The 13,244-nt window shown below is 53.7% G+C and overlaps 1 protein-coding gene across 7 annotated transcripts in view; it reads left to right on the top strand.

Annotated features, from left to right (window-relative positions):
* The first annotated feature begins 8,283 nt into the window (after positions 1-8,283).
* The window catches only part of LLGL2 (LLGL scribble cell polarity complex component 2), a 37,591-nt gene continuing 32,630 nt past the window's right edge, over positions 8,284-13,244 (top strand). For all 7 annotated transcript variants that reach the window (XR_001107683.3, XR_001107682.3, XM_012453721.3 and 4 more), the window contains exons 1-2: positions 8,284-8,370; positions 12,979-13,083. Coding sequence is in view for 5 of the 7 variants with exons in the window: in XM_012453721.3 (XP_012309144.3) it covers positions 13,009-13,083 (75 nt within the window). In the remaining 2 variants the exon portion in view is untranslated. The remainder of the gene's footprint in view (positions 8,371-12,978; positions 13,084-13,244) is intronic.

Genomic DNA, 13,244 nt, shown 5'->3' with positions numbered 1-13,244 from the left:
GCTTGCTGGGTACATGTTCCTCACCCTGCCAGGTGGCAGAGAATACAGGCCTGTGCGGCTCTGTTGGCATTAAGGAGACTTTCTAGGAATGCCATTGTGTCCCCTTTCTTTCTTTTTTTTTTTTTTTTAGTCGGAGTTTCACTCTTGTTACCCAGGCTGGAGTGCAATGGCGCGATCTCGGCTCACCACAACCTCCGCCTCCTGGGTTCAAGCAATTCTTCTGCCTCAGCCTCCCGAGTAGCTGGGACTACAGGCACACACCACCATGCCCAGCTAATTTTTTTTGTATTTTTAGTAGAGACAGGGTTTCACCGTGTTAACCAGGATGGTCTTGATCTCTTGACCTCGTGATCCACCCACCTCGGCCTCCCAAAGTGCTGGGATTATAGGCATGAGCCACCGCGCCCGGCCTCATTGTGTCCCCTTTCGACCTTGCTTGAGGAGAGGATGTCCTCTCCTGCCAGGACTTCCCGGTCCTGGGACTCTCCCTTAGGAAGATGGACTGCTGCATGGGGCTGGATGGCCCGTGATCCCCTGCCTGTGCTGTGGGAGACCTGCCCATCTCTGGCAAGAGCCTCCAGGAGCCATCTAAGGACTTTAGTTTCCCCGGTGGTTATTTGGCCTTCCTGGTCTTTCCAGATGAGTCAGAAGCAGCTGTTGAGATGCCTAAGTTGGGGGCCAGGATGGAGGCCCAAGAGACGGATGTCCTCTCTCCTGGGCCGGCTGCTTTGAGCAGCACTGGCAGCCTGAACTAATTTGTCCTCAGTCATCAACTCTGAGAGGCCCTCTTATCTTTCTCAGGTGATATCATTCTCAGGGCTCCTCCTGGGCGAGGCATGCCAGGTCTGCTTAGCAACGCTGCTTTCCTCTGTCAGGAGCAGTTTGCAGGGAGAAAATTGGGGACAGGGCAGGAGGTGGGTGTCCCTCAGTGGGGCCACCAGCCCTGCTCGCCCTCCCACCCTGGCTCCCTAGGAATTCCAAGGAGACCCTCCCTCTCTGTGCCTGTGGCCATGACTTTGCCCAGGTCCCTTTGAGGTGGCCTTCCCTCAAGCCCTGCCTCTCAGAGGAAAGTGGCTTTGAATTCTCACTTTGCTCTTCTTCCCAGGAACCACAGTGAATTCTTGAGCTAGGAGAGGCTCCTCTGGGCATGGGGACAAGGAGGCTGCAAGGCACCTGACTCTACCCTTCAGGAATTCGGCAGAAACTGGAGCCTTCTCTCGAGACACCTGACTCAGTGTTCCCAGGGTTTGACAAGAGGGACATCTGGGCACAGGACCATTTGACTCAAGTAAATGTTTTTTTTTTTTGAGACAGAGTCTCGCTCTGTGGCCCAGGCTGGAGTGCAATGGCGCGCGCGATCTTGGCTGCAACCTCCGCCTCCCAGGTTCAAGCAATTCTCCTGCCTCAGCCTCCCCAGTAGCTGGGATTACAGGCATGCGCCACCACGCCTGGCTAATTCTTGTATTTTATTTTATTTTTTATTTTATTTTATTTTATTTTATTTTATTTTTTTGAGACAGAGTTTCGCTCTTGTTACCCAGGCTGGAGTGCAATGGCGCAATCTCGGCTCACCGCAACCTCCGCCTCCTGGGTTCAGGCAATTCTCTTGCCTCAGCCTCCTGAGTAGCTGGGATTACAGGCACGCGCCACCATGCCCAGCTAATTTTTTGTATTTTTAGTAGAGACGGGGTTTCACCATGTTGACCAGGATGGTCTTGATCTTTTGACCTCGTGATCCACCCGCCTCAGCCTCCCAAAGTGCTGGGATTACAGGCGTGAGCCACTGCATTTGGCCTTCTAGTAAATAATATTAGCATTTAATATAATTCTGGAATCTCTGGGGGTCCTGAAACTTTGGTATAAGGCAGTGCCCACAAGGGTGTTCTGCCGGGCATGACGTCCACAGGGCCCTGGCCTTGGCTGGAGACTTGAGAACAGGATAGGGAAGTTCCCTGAGGACCCTGTGAGGCCCCACCTCAGTGTTCCATGGGGCCAGTGATTGGCAGATACCTTGCCTAGTTAATCCCTAGTCAGTCCTAACTGTTCATTCATTCATTCAAATCTTTTCTGATGCCTCTTGTGTGGTTCTAGATGTTGAATGTGATCCTTAAACAAAGATCTCTGCCATCATAGGAAGTTCTTTCTTTTTTCTTTTTTTTGAAACAGAGTCTCGCTCTTGTTGCCCAGGCTGGAATACAATGGCATAATCTCAGTTTACCACAAACTCCACCTCCTGAGTTCAAGCAGTTCTCCTGTCTCAGCCTCCTGAGTAGCTGGGATTACAGGCATACACCACTACGCCCTGTTAATTTTGTATTTTAGTAGAGACGGGGTTTTTCCATGTTGGTCAGGCTGTTCTCAAACTCCCGACCTCAGGTGATCTGCCCGTCTTGGCCTCCCAGAGTACTGGGATTACAAGCTTGAGCCACCGCGCCCGGCCATAGAAAGTTCTTTCTCAAGGGTAGGAAGCCTGAGTAACAGAAACTAAGAGTAACTAATATATTACGTGTGAAAAATCGATAGGGGCTATATGGTAAAAAGAAGTAGAGCAGCAATTGGGAACCCCCATGGTTGGGGGGCAGGTTGCAGCTTTAACAGGTGGTTAGAGTGGCCCTCTGCCAGAAAGTGACATTTGAGCAAAGCCTTGAAGGAAGTAAGGGAGCTGTGTAAATAAAATTCGAGTACCGTGGGCATGGGAGGCCGAAGTGGATGAATCACGAGGTCAGGAGTTCTATATCAGCCTGACAACATGGTGAAACCCCGTCTCTACTAAAAATACAAAAATTAGCCAGGCATGGTGGTGCATGCCTGTAATCCCAGCTACTTGGGAGGCTGAGGCAGGAGAATCGCTTAAAATCGGGAGGCGGAGGTTGCAGTAAGCCAAGATCGCGCCACTGCACTTCAGCCTGGGTGACAGGAGTGAGACTCCGTCTCAAAAAAAAAAGAATTGAGTATCTCCCATGAGGCACTGGGGGTGCAGTCATGGATGAGGCCAGCACGATGCCCACCTCCTGGAGCTGACATCTTCTAGAAGCTTCTTGTGACAGCTGTTCCAGTCTTAGGGCAGGTAGGAGGCCCCAGAAAGGGGCTTGACTGGATGGGCTGAGCGGCCTGCCCACCCCCGCCCCAGGTGGGTTGTCTGTCTTCTTGTACTTGACTTTTTTCCAGTCACTTCCCTGGAGAGCCTGGTGCTGGATTGTGAAAGGGGGCCAAGGCCCCCAAAATGGGGGTGCATATCCACCTTCCACCCCATCCTCACAGACCCAGGAGGGGCAACAGAAAGGAAACTTCAGGAGGAGCCTGGGCACGGTGGGAGGAGCCTCTTGGGGTTGTGGGATGGTTATGGTTCTGTAAGATAGATGGTGGGGGTGGTGGAGGCTGACCCCAAATGGGGCCCATCCAGCCTGCGGGCAGGGAACCCCCTTGTCCTGGGAGAGAGGCCTGACCTGAGCAGAAGATTCTGGAGTCAGATTGGAATGCAAATTGGGACTTGGGTTTTTTTTTTTCTTTTTTCGAGACAGGGTCTTGCTCTGTCACCCAGGCTGGACTGCAGTGGTGCCATCATAGCTCACTGTAGCCTCAACCTCCTGGGCTCAAGTGATCTTCCCACCTCAGCCTCCTGCATAGCTGGGATCACTATGGCTGGCTAATTTTTAAGTTAGCCAAGTGTGTGCCACCATGGCTGGCTAATTTTTAAGTTTTTTGCTGAGACAAGGTCTCCCTAAGTTGCCCAGACTGGCCTCGAACTCCTGGGTTCAACAGATCCTCCTGCCTCAACCTCCCAAAGTGCTGGGATTACAGGCATAAGCCACTGAGCTTGGGAAAGGACTTGGACTCTTATTAACTGTTAGGGCTTGGGGCCACTCTGAATCATCGATCATTTCATAAGTAATTGTAAGTATTAAATGAGGTGCATGTAAAGTGCTTAAAGTCACATCCAGCTCGAGCTAGCTCTCAATCCCTTTATTACCTAACAACCGCTGGGACTACAGTCCTCTGGCTATGCCCCTGTTCCCTCTGGTTTGTGTTCTCCTAGGTCCTACTCCATGGAACTGCCCTTCAGCCAAGGTTTGGTTGCCAAGCTGCTGGCCAGGGACCTGCCTGGTGCCTCTGGGAGATTGGGTTTCCCAGGGCGACACGGGCACTTGTAAAGCGCCTACAGGCATCTGAGTTGGCACAGATGCCGCAGGGGTCAGCAGCTGCCTCTGTGGTTTAGATCCCTGCGCACCACTGCCATCAGAGTAGGAGGTGCAGGGGCGGATTCACATCCGTCAAACAGGAGGCCACAGCCACACACAGGCCTCACACAGGATGTCGCAGAGGGGAAGGCAGCTTCTTAATCAGCAGCGGGCTGTGGGGAGCAGAGTGAAGGGAGAAGAGCATGGGACATCAGGAGGTGCACCCTGAGAGCAGGCAGCTGACACTGGGTGCAGCCCCAGGGCCCTCTCTGGTTTGGGCTGGGTCTGGAGTCCTGCTGCTGGGTGTGGACTCTCCCAGCAGATAAATGAGATCAATGGAACTTCCTGAGCTATGAGGGACCTTCTTGAGGGCTGGCCCCTCCCACATCTCCAGGCCAGAAGGTTGCCTCGGCTGGGCTTGGCCAAGCCTTGGTCTCACAGGGACAAAGCCCAGGTGCCCCAAACAGTGGCAGGGTGGGAGAAGCAGTCTGGCCTGGGAGTCCCCTCTCTCTTCTCTTTTTTATCAAGTTCATGTCTTTAGTTTTTCAGCACCCCTCTCTCTTCTCTAGGGCACAATCACATCTGCCCCTTAAAGCAAAGGGAGGCCCCAGACAAGCCCACCCTATGCAGTTGTTCTCTCTCTGCCTCCACTGGGCTCTTGAGCTCTCGAGATGGAAGGTGGGCCAGAGTGTGGATTTTCTGGCCTGTCACCAAGTAGAGAGCTTTCCTGTTTTTCTCCAGGTGGGTGTCAGGGTGTGGGGACACCTGTCCTAGACCCAGAAATGTTTTGCTGGCCAGCTGCAGAGGTGGGTGATTGGAACAGTGAGGAGGGAAGGAAATTGGCTGATCAGCTGCCCACAGGGAGCTCTCAGCTAGTTCCACTTGCAAGGCACAGACTTAGGGAGAAAATGGATGGGAACCAGCCACAGGGCAGCAAGCCTCCTGTGGGCTGGCCCTAAACCCTGGCACCCACTGCAAGGAACAGAGCAGGGCAGAGCAGGGAGGGTGGCTCAGAGGCTGGTCTGGTGACAGGCAGGAGTAGAGTCTGAGGTTAGATGGCCTTTAAAAGTTAGGGGGGCAGAGAAGGTTTTCCCAAGAAGCCTCATCTCAGAGGTTGCAGTCTGGCTTGGTGGCAACCCCAGTGACTGCCCTAGACCGTTTCTGGTGTTAGACTTGAGGACTTGGGGGCTCCTCAGCCTGTGGGGCTCCTGAACTTGCCTCTTCTCCACGTTCCTCCCAGGTGCGTCACTTAAGTGCACAGCACCTGAGAGTTCGCCAAGCCCGCTCCTTGGCCCCACTTTAACACTTCGAGACAATGGAATAGAAAAGTCCTTTCTAGCCTGGTGTGGTGGCTCACGCCTGTAATCCCAACACTTTGGGAGGCCGAGGTGGGCTGGTCACCTGAGGTAGGGAGTTCAAGACCAGCCTGACCAACGTGGAGAAACCCCTGTCTCTACTAAAAATATAAAAAATTAGCTAGGCGTGGTGGTGCATGTCTGTAATCCAAGCTACTCGGGAGTCTGAGTCAGGAGAATCGTTCGAACCCAGGAGGCAGAGGTTGCTGTGAGGTGGAGGTTGCTGTGAGGTGGAGGTTGCTGTAAGGCGGAGGTTGTGGTGAGCTGAGATCACTCCATTGCAGTCCAGCCTGGGCAACAAGAGTGAAACTCCGTCTGAAAAAAAAAAAAAAAAAAAGCTGGGCACAGTGGCTCACGCCTGTAATCCCAGCACTTTGGGAGGCTGAGGTGGGCAGATCACAAGGTCAGGAGTTTGAGACTAGCCTGGCCAACATGATGAAACCCCGTCTCTACTAAAAATACAAAAAATTAGCCAGGCATGGAGGCACGTGCCTGTAGTCCCGGCTACTCAAGAGGCTGAGGCAGGAGAATCGCTTGAACCTGGGAGGCAGAGGTTGCGGTGAGCCGAGATAGTGCCCTCCAGCCTTGGTGGCAGAGCAAGACTCTGTCTCAAAAAGAAAAGAAAAATATTTTCTACTCTGAAGCCCAAGGTCGCATAGCTAGTCCCACCTGCCTGTCTCCCTGGCTTTCTGGGCCTAAGTATTGGGTGTCTCTAGGGGGCACCTCTCCCCACTCAGGTTGGAGTGACTGGAGTGGAGCCCACACCTGGTGAGCACAGGAACATTCCATATGCAGGACGGGGCTGGACCCACCCTCCCACTTGACCATGCCTGGGGCCTCATCCTTTCTCTTGTTTGATCCTCTTATCCACCCTGCCTAGGAGGCAGATAAACAAAAAGAAGAAAAAAGAATCACCACTAATCCCATAACTCTTCCAAGTACTTTGTGAAACATGGGTAGAGATTTTTAATAGATTCTACCTGACTCTTGGATGCTTTGTACATATGGTCCCGTGTCATGAAATAGTCTTTTGTCCTTTTATTTTTTTATTTTTTTGAGAGGAGTCTCACTCTGCCGCCCAGGCTGGAGTGTAGTGGCGCGATCTGGGCTCACTGCAGCCTCCACCTCTCGGGTTCAAGCAATTCTCCCACCTCAGCCTCCTGAGTAGCTGAGGTTATAGCACCCACCACCAGGCCCAGCTCATTTTTGTATTTTTAGTAGAGATGGGGTTTCACCATGTTGGTCAGGCTGGTCCCAAGCTCATGACCTCAAGTGATCTGCCCGCCTGGGCCTCCCAAAGTGCCGGGATTACAGGTATGAGCCACCACATTCGGCCCTTTTGGTCTTTTTAATGACTGCCAGTCTTTTGTCATGGGCCTGAGCACACTTCACTTGTCCCCTGTTGTGGGTCATTTAGGTTGCTCCTAACTTTTTCTGACAGCTTAATAAACAGCACATCAAGACCGGGAGACATGCGTGAGGCTGGGAGGCTGTCCCTGTCCACCATGGTTTTAATGGATCATTTAATCCTGAGGTACAGTCCTTCCCCATCTGAACCCATCCTGACCATTCTCAGGACTCTGAGATAAATGGTCTCTTTACCCTTTAAGATAAAATGATCCCAGGATGGACATGGTGGCTCCTGTCTGTAATCCCAGCACTTTGGGTGGCCGAGGCAGGCAGATTATGAGGTCAGGAGTTTGAGACCAGCCTGACCAACATGGTGAAACCCTGTCTACTAAAAATACAAAAATTAGCCAGGTGTGGTGGTGCGCACCTATAATCCCAGCTACTGAGGAGGTTGAGGCAGGAGAATTGCTTGAACCTGGGAGGTGGAGGTTGCAGTGAGCTGAGATCGTGCCACTGCATTCCAGCCTGGGTGACAGAGCAAGACTCTGTCTCAAAAGCAAACAAAAAAAGATCGCTTAAAACTATGATGGACAGGGACAGGCTCTCAAGACTCTAAGAATGGTCAGGATGGGTTCAGATGGGAAGGCTTTTTGGAAGGTGACTTTTTTTTTTTTTTGGAGACAGAGTCTTGCTCTGTTGCCCAGGCTGTAGTGCAGTGGTGCAATCTCGGTTCACTGCAACCTCTGCCTCCTGGGTTCAAGCGATTCTCCTGCCTAAGCCTCCCAAGTAGCTGGGACCAGAGGGTACCCGCCATCATGCCCGGCTAATTTTTTGTCTTTTTAGTAGAGAGGAGGTTTCTCTTTGTTGGCCAAGCTGGTCTTGAACTCCTGGCCTCAAGTGGTCCACCTGCCTCGGCCTTCCAAAGTGCTGGGATTACAGGTGTGAGCCATGGCACCTGGCTTGTAAGGGGGCTGGGCTGCTTGAGGGGGCAAGAAGGTATTTCAGACAGAGAATGGCAGAGACCATAGTGAATGGGGTTGGGGTGGGGCTGAGTGGATGGAGCAGCCAATGCAGGGTCAAGGAGAGGGCCAGTGGCATGGAGGAGGGGACGAGTGGGAGGGCAGGCCCCATCAGGTCCCTGCTCAGGACAGCCCAGGAGGCCCACTTTATGATCTCTCTCATGTCATCTGCACGGATCTCTGCATTGGGCCCTCCACTTGTCTTCATCGTGAAACATACAAGCCTCTCTCATCCTGAGGCTTTGCGGCTGTTGTTCCTTCTGCCTGATACACTGTGCCCCGAGTTGTCTGAGGCTGGCCCCTTCCCATCAGTCAGTCTCGGTGGAGATCTCACCTCCTCTGTTCATTCATTCATTCAACAGATAATGAGTGAGCACACACTGTGTGCACTCGGATACAGCAGTGAATAAAAGGACAGAAGGCCTTGACTAGGAAAAAGAAAGCTACTGCTTGTGGAGGATTACACAGGTAATCAACAAGATTAATAAGTAAGCTATTCAGTGTGTCCAAGTGTGGCCGGGGCTAAGGAGAGAGAACGTCCCGGGAGGTTGCAGCTTCAGGTAGGGAGGGCATGAAGACATCTGGAGAAAGTGGCCCAAGCAGAAGGAACAGGGAGCGCACAGACCCTGACAAAGGAATGGTCTGAGACCTTTCAACCACCAAAGCCTAGTTGCTGGATCTTCACATCCTCCTTTCTTTTTCTTTTTCTTTCTTTTTTTTTTTGAGACAGTCTCGCCCTGTCACCCAGGCAGTGGCACAATCTCAGCTCACTGCAACCACCACCTCCCGGGTTCAAGCAATTCTCCTGCCTCAGCCTCCTGAGTAGCTGGGACTACAGGTGCACGCCACCATGCCTGGCTAATTTTTGTATTTTTAGTAGAGACAGCGTTTCGCCACGTTGGCCAGGCTCGTCTCGAACTCCTCACCTCAAGTGATCCACCCACCTCGGCCTCCCAGAGTGCTAGGATTACAGGCATGAGTTACCGCGCCTGGCTGAAAATCATCCCATTTTCTGATTTGTGTCCTGTCAAGTGTCTGTCACTCCCCTGTCACTGCTGTATCCCTGGCCTAGGACAGTATCTGCTCCATGCCAAGCTCCTGCTCCTTCTAGGGGACCTGTGTGGGAGGTAATGCCATCTCCCTTTACAGAGGAGCTGTCTGCAGAGGCCACGCGGCTCAGGGGAGCTGTATGTGCTGTGATAGCCAGCCCCGGCCTGTTGGCCCCTAGCCCAGGTCTCTTTCCCTTACAACCCCTGGCTCCCTCCAAGAATGGGCTACGTAGGTAGGATCTGTTTATACCAGGCAACCCTAGGCCTGGCTTCCTGAAGTTCTCTGCAGAGAACCTGCTTGTCTGCAGTGGGGAGCTGAGGGGCCACCTGGAGGTGAGCCTGGCCAGGCCCAGACCAGCCCCCTCTTCAAGAAAGTGTGGCGCTTTTCCATGCCTTGACCTGGGCAGTGGGTTGAAGTGTGGGGATGCCATGCCCACCCTGCCTTGGTCCTCCTGCCATCACCCCATGCCCATGAGGTCCCAGCCGCCTGTGGGAAGAGCAGCAGGTCCACACAAAACCACCAGCCCTGCCCAGCCAGACCTCACCAGCACCCTATCAGCAGCGGCCAGTCCCCAGGCCCAGATTGCTGGGTTGGCTCTGAGCAGCACATGTTGGGGTATGTCTGCGTGTGTCACTGCCTTTTTTTTTTTTTTTTTTTTTGAGATGAGTCTTGCTCTGTCCCCCAGGCTGGAGTGCAGAGGCACAATCTCGGCTCACTGCAACCTCCACCTCCTGGGTTCAAGCCTCCTGCCTCAGCCTCCCAAGTAGCATGGTGGTACAGGTTCATGCCACCATGCCTGGATAATTTTTTGTATTTTTAGTAGAGACAGGGTTTCATTGTGTTAGCCAGGATGGTCTCGATCTTCTGACCTCGTGATCCACCTGCCTCAGCCTTCCAAAGTGCTGGGATTACAGGCGTGAGCTCCAGCGCCCGGCTGTGTCCCTGCCTTTTAACTGCAGGGGCATCGTTGGGCATCCTCTGTCCCATATCATCCATCCTTCACTGCCGCCCAGAGCCCTTCTGACATGGGGTCCAGTCTGAGTTCTGCTGCTTCCTACTTGGTGACCTTGGACAAGGTGTTTCACTGCTGTGGTCCGTTTCCTCGCCTGTCAAGTGGGGACGTTCCACTTACCTTTCAGGTGGCTTCCGAGATCAGGGTGGTGTTGAGGAGCTCCACGCTCACAAACGTACTCAGCACCAAGGAAAGGAGGTGGCCAGGACATTCAGTGACCCATGACAGTGGCTCTCTGGGTGCTGGGGTTTGGGGAGGATTTTCTCCTCTGTATTTGCTTTTTCTACATTGGGCACAGACTACTTGAACAAAATTGTTTAAATGCAATAGGCTGCAGAGGGTTTGGTACGCTCGTTCCGGGTGCACAGCAGGTGCTCCAGCATTTGGGTGGGTGGTGCTCAGTGTCCTCACCCCCCTGACTCAGTGGGGCCCTCTCCTGATGACATTGCTGTACCGTCTCCCTCCTTCCTACCGGCACCTCCTCCCAGCCCCCAGTTCTGCCTTGTCACCTTTGAGCCTTTGTGGAGTCTTTGGCACAGATGGCCCTGTGCCCTCTTCTCCCCTCCCTGGAGTCTGCAGGCCGTGGTCGCTCTCCAGGGAGCCCCCACCAAGCTTCCTCTGACTTCTGACCCAGTGACCTCGGCCTGGGCCCTGGGTTGGGGTGTGAGCCCCCAGGAGTCTGACTGGTTTATGAGCGTGAGCTGCTCTCCGCTAGGCTGGAACGCTGGGCCGGTGGATCCCAGTGTCCTCTCACTTCCACTCCCAGAAGCCCCAGGGGCTTTCCCAGCCAGTGTCTGTTCTCTGAACCCCCTCAGGGCCTTGGATCAAGTGGGCCCTAGGAGTTTCCCGGCCACCTTCTCTTCTCCAGCAAAGTGGGGGCCCCACCTTTGGGCTGACTCCTCCAAAATATAAAGGCAGGAATGTCTCATACTGACCTTGACCCACCTTTTCAGTTTCCCCAGAATGGGGCTGGTTCCTGGTGTTCGGTTTAGAGGTAACTGACCCTGCAGATCCTTTCACTCAAGGAGGATGTGGCTCTGCCTCTTTTTTTTTTTTTTTCAGAGGTTGTTTTTATTCTGTTGTCCAGGCTGGATTGCAATGGCCTGATCTCTGCTCTGCAACCTCCACCTCCCAGGTTCAAGCAATTCTCCTGCCTCAGCCTGCTGAGTAGCTGGGATTACAGAGTCTGCCACCACACCTGGCTAATTTTTGTATTTTTAGTAGAGATGAGGTTTCCCCATGTTGGCCAGGCTGGTCTTGAACTCTTGACCTCAGATGATCTACCTGCCTTGGCCTCCCAAAGTGCTGGGATTACAGAACTGCCTCTTTTTTACACTGTGATTTTGCAGAATCGGGTCACCCTCCCAGCATGGCAAAGCCCTCTGCCAGAAGACACCCCCCAACTCTGCCACGCACGTTACCTACCTTCTTCCCCCCGGCCCAGATCACATGGGATCCTGTCATATGCAAAGTCCTGACCTGATAGTTAATTTTTGCCATCTCCCAAGAACCTGAAATCCTTCAAACCTCAGCTTAGATACCTTTTGTTTGTTTCACCACATTGGCCAGGCTGGTTTCAAACCCCTGACCTCAGGTGATCCACCCACCTCGGCCTCCCAAAGTGCTGGGATTACAGGCGTGAGCCACCACACTCAGCCTTCACCGCCCCCCACCCCCCATAATAGCTGGGACTACAGGTGCCTGCCACCACGCCCAGCTAATTTTTGTATTTTTAGTAGAGACAGGGCTTTCACCATGTTGGTCAGGATGGTCTCCATCTCTTGACCTCGTGATCCACCCGGCTCTGCCTCCCAAAGTGCTAGGATTATAGGCATGAGCCACTGTGCCCGGACTTAGATACCTTCTTCTCAAATATGAGCTGCCCTCCCTGCTACAGGCCAGGTGTTCCCTCTCCTTCCTGCAGTCAGAGCACTCAACACACTGAGCTGCCCTGTCTCTACCTGCCCCTGCCCGGAGTGCCCGCCTCCAGGGTGGGGATTAGATCTGCTTCCTTCCCCATCCTGCTGGGAGTGAACAGAGCTGTGCCCCAGGTGGGCCTGTGTCTGGGCTTCCCAAGGACGGGCCTTGCTGTCCTGTGGTCAGGAGGAGGCTGAGCTGCTAGAAGCCAAAAGCTGGAGCACAGAGGCTCCTTCCCCTTCCTCCAAGGATAATCCAGAAATAGTTTCCCCTTGGGCTGGGAATGGATTCTGTGGTGGGCGGAGAGTTTGGGGGCCTCAAGCTGGTTTCTTTATTGGGAGCAGATTTCTCCTGATTATTCTCCACTTGAGCCCATGGGAAAGAGAACCTTTCTGAGCACACCCCAATAGAGCACAGGAAGGTTGGACTGGGGCTAGCCAGAGAGAGGGGAGGGGACTCACAGAGACCCCGGGCACAGTGGGATGGGCCAGCACTTTTACTGAGTGCCCTGTGCCACCCCTGCCCACTCGAGTTCCTCGTGGCCGTGGCTGATTGGAGAGGCTGAGGCTGAGAGCCCATGGACAGCCTTCCCTGAGGTTAGAAGGAAGAGGCATCTGCCCCAGGGCCCTGGCCTGGAATCACCTGGGCCGCCCCAACTTGGGCTCTGATCTGGGAACAGCCTTGGTGTTTCCACCTTCCACCTGACTTTGGACGAAGAGGCTTGTGAGGTTTCCCTTTCTGCTTAGCTGGAGTTTCATGGTTTCTCAGAAAACAGGTTAACAATTAAGCTAATTAACCTCAGGGCTGGCGGGCCCTCCTTGTGCTCATAAAGCCAGGCTAAATGGCTTCCTCCCCCAGCTTTTCCTGCCCCATTATAAGGCCACAGGTGGTGAGAGCCTTCAGCCCTGAGGTGGTCCGGCCTCTAGATCTGAGCGTGGGGAAGCCAGGGTGCATGGGCGATCACCGTGAAGCCGGCCTGGCCCCGGGGTGGCTGCCTACTGGACTTGGAGAGAGAGGGCCGCTCCGCCTGTTTGGGCCGGGCCTCATCGATACCCGAGTGCCAGGACAGGCCCCTGCAGCTCCTCCCGTTTCTCCAGGTTTCCGGTGGGGGCTGCAGACCAAGCAGAATGAGGCGGTTCCTGAGGCCAGGGCACGACCCTGTGCGGGAGAGGCTCAAGCGGGACCTGTTCCAGTTTAACAAGGTAAGTCAGGGAGAGCAGGGGAGGTGACCTGGGTTTTGGGTTGGGGAGCTCAGGCTGGGGCTGGATTAAGGTATAGCTCTTACGTGGTACCTGCAATGCCTCCTGGGACTCTGACTTTGGAAATGGGGCCCTGTGAAAGGGCTTTTATAGGAAAGAGGAAT

This window comes from Aotus nancymaae, unplaced genomic scaffold, assembly GCF_030222135.1.
Source record: "Aotus nancymaae isolate 86718 unplaced genomic scaffold, 86718_ANA_hifiasm-v0.15.2.pri h1tg000089l, whole genome shotgun sequence".
Classification (NCBI taxonomy): domain Eukaryota; kingdom Metazoa; phylum Chordata; class Mammalia; order Primates; family Aotidae; genus Aotus; species Aotus nancymaae.
Note: the sequence above shows the minus strand (reverse complement) of the source record. Positions and strands in the feature narration are given on the sequence as shown.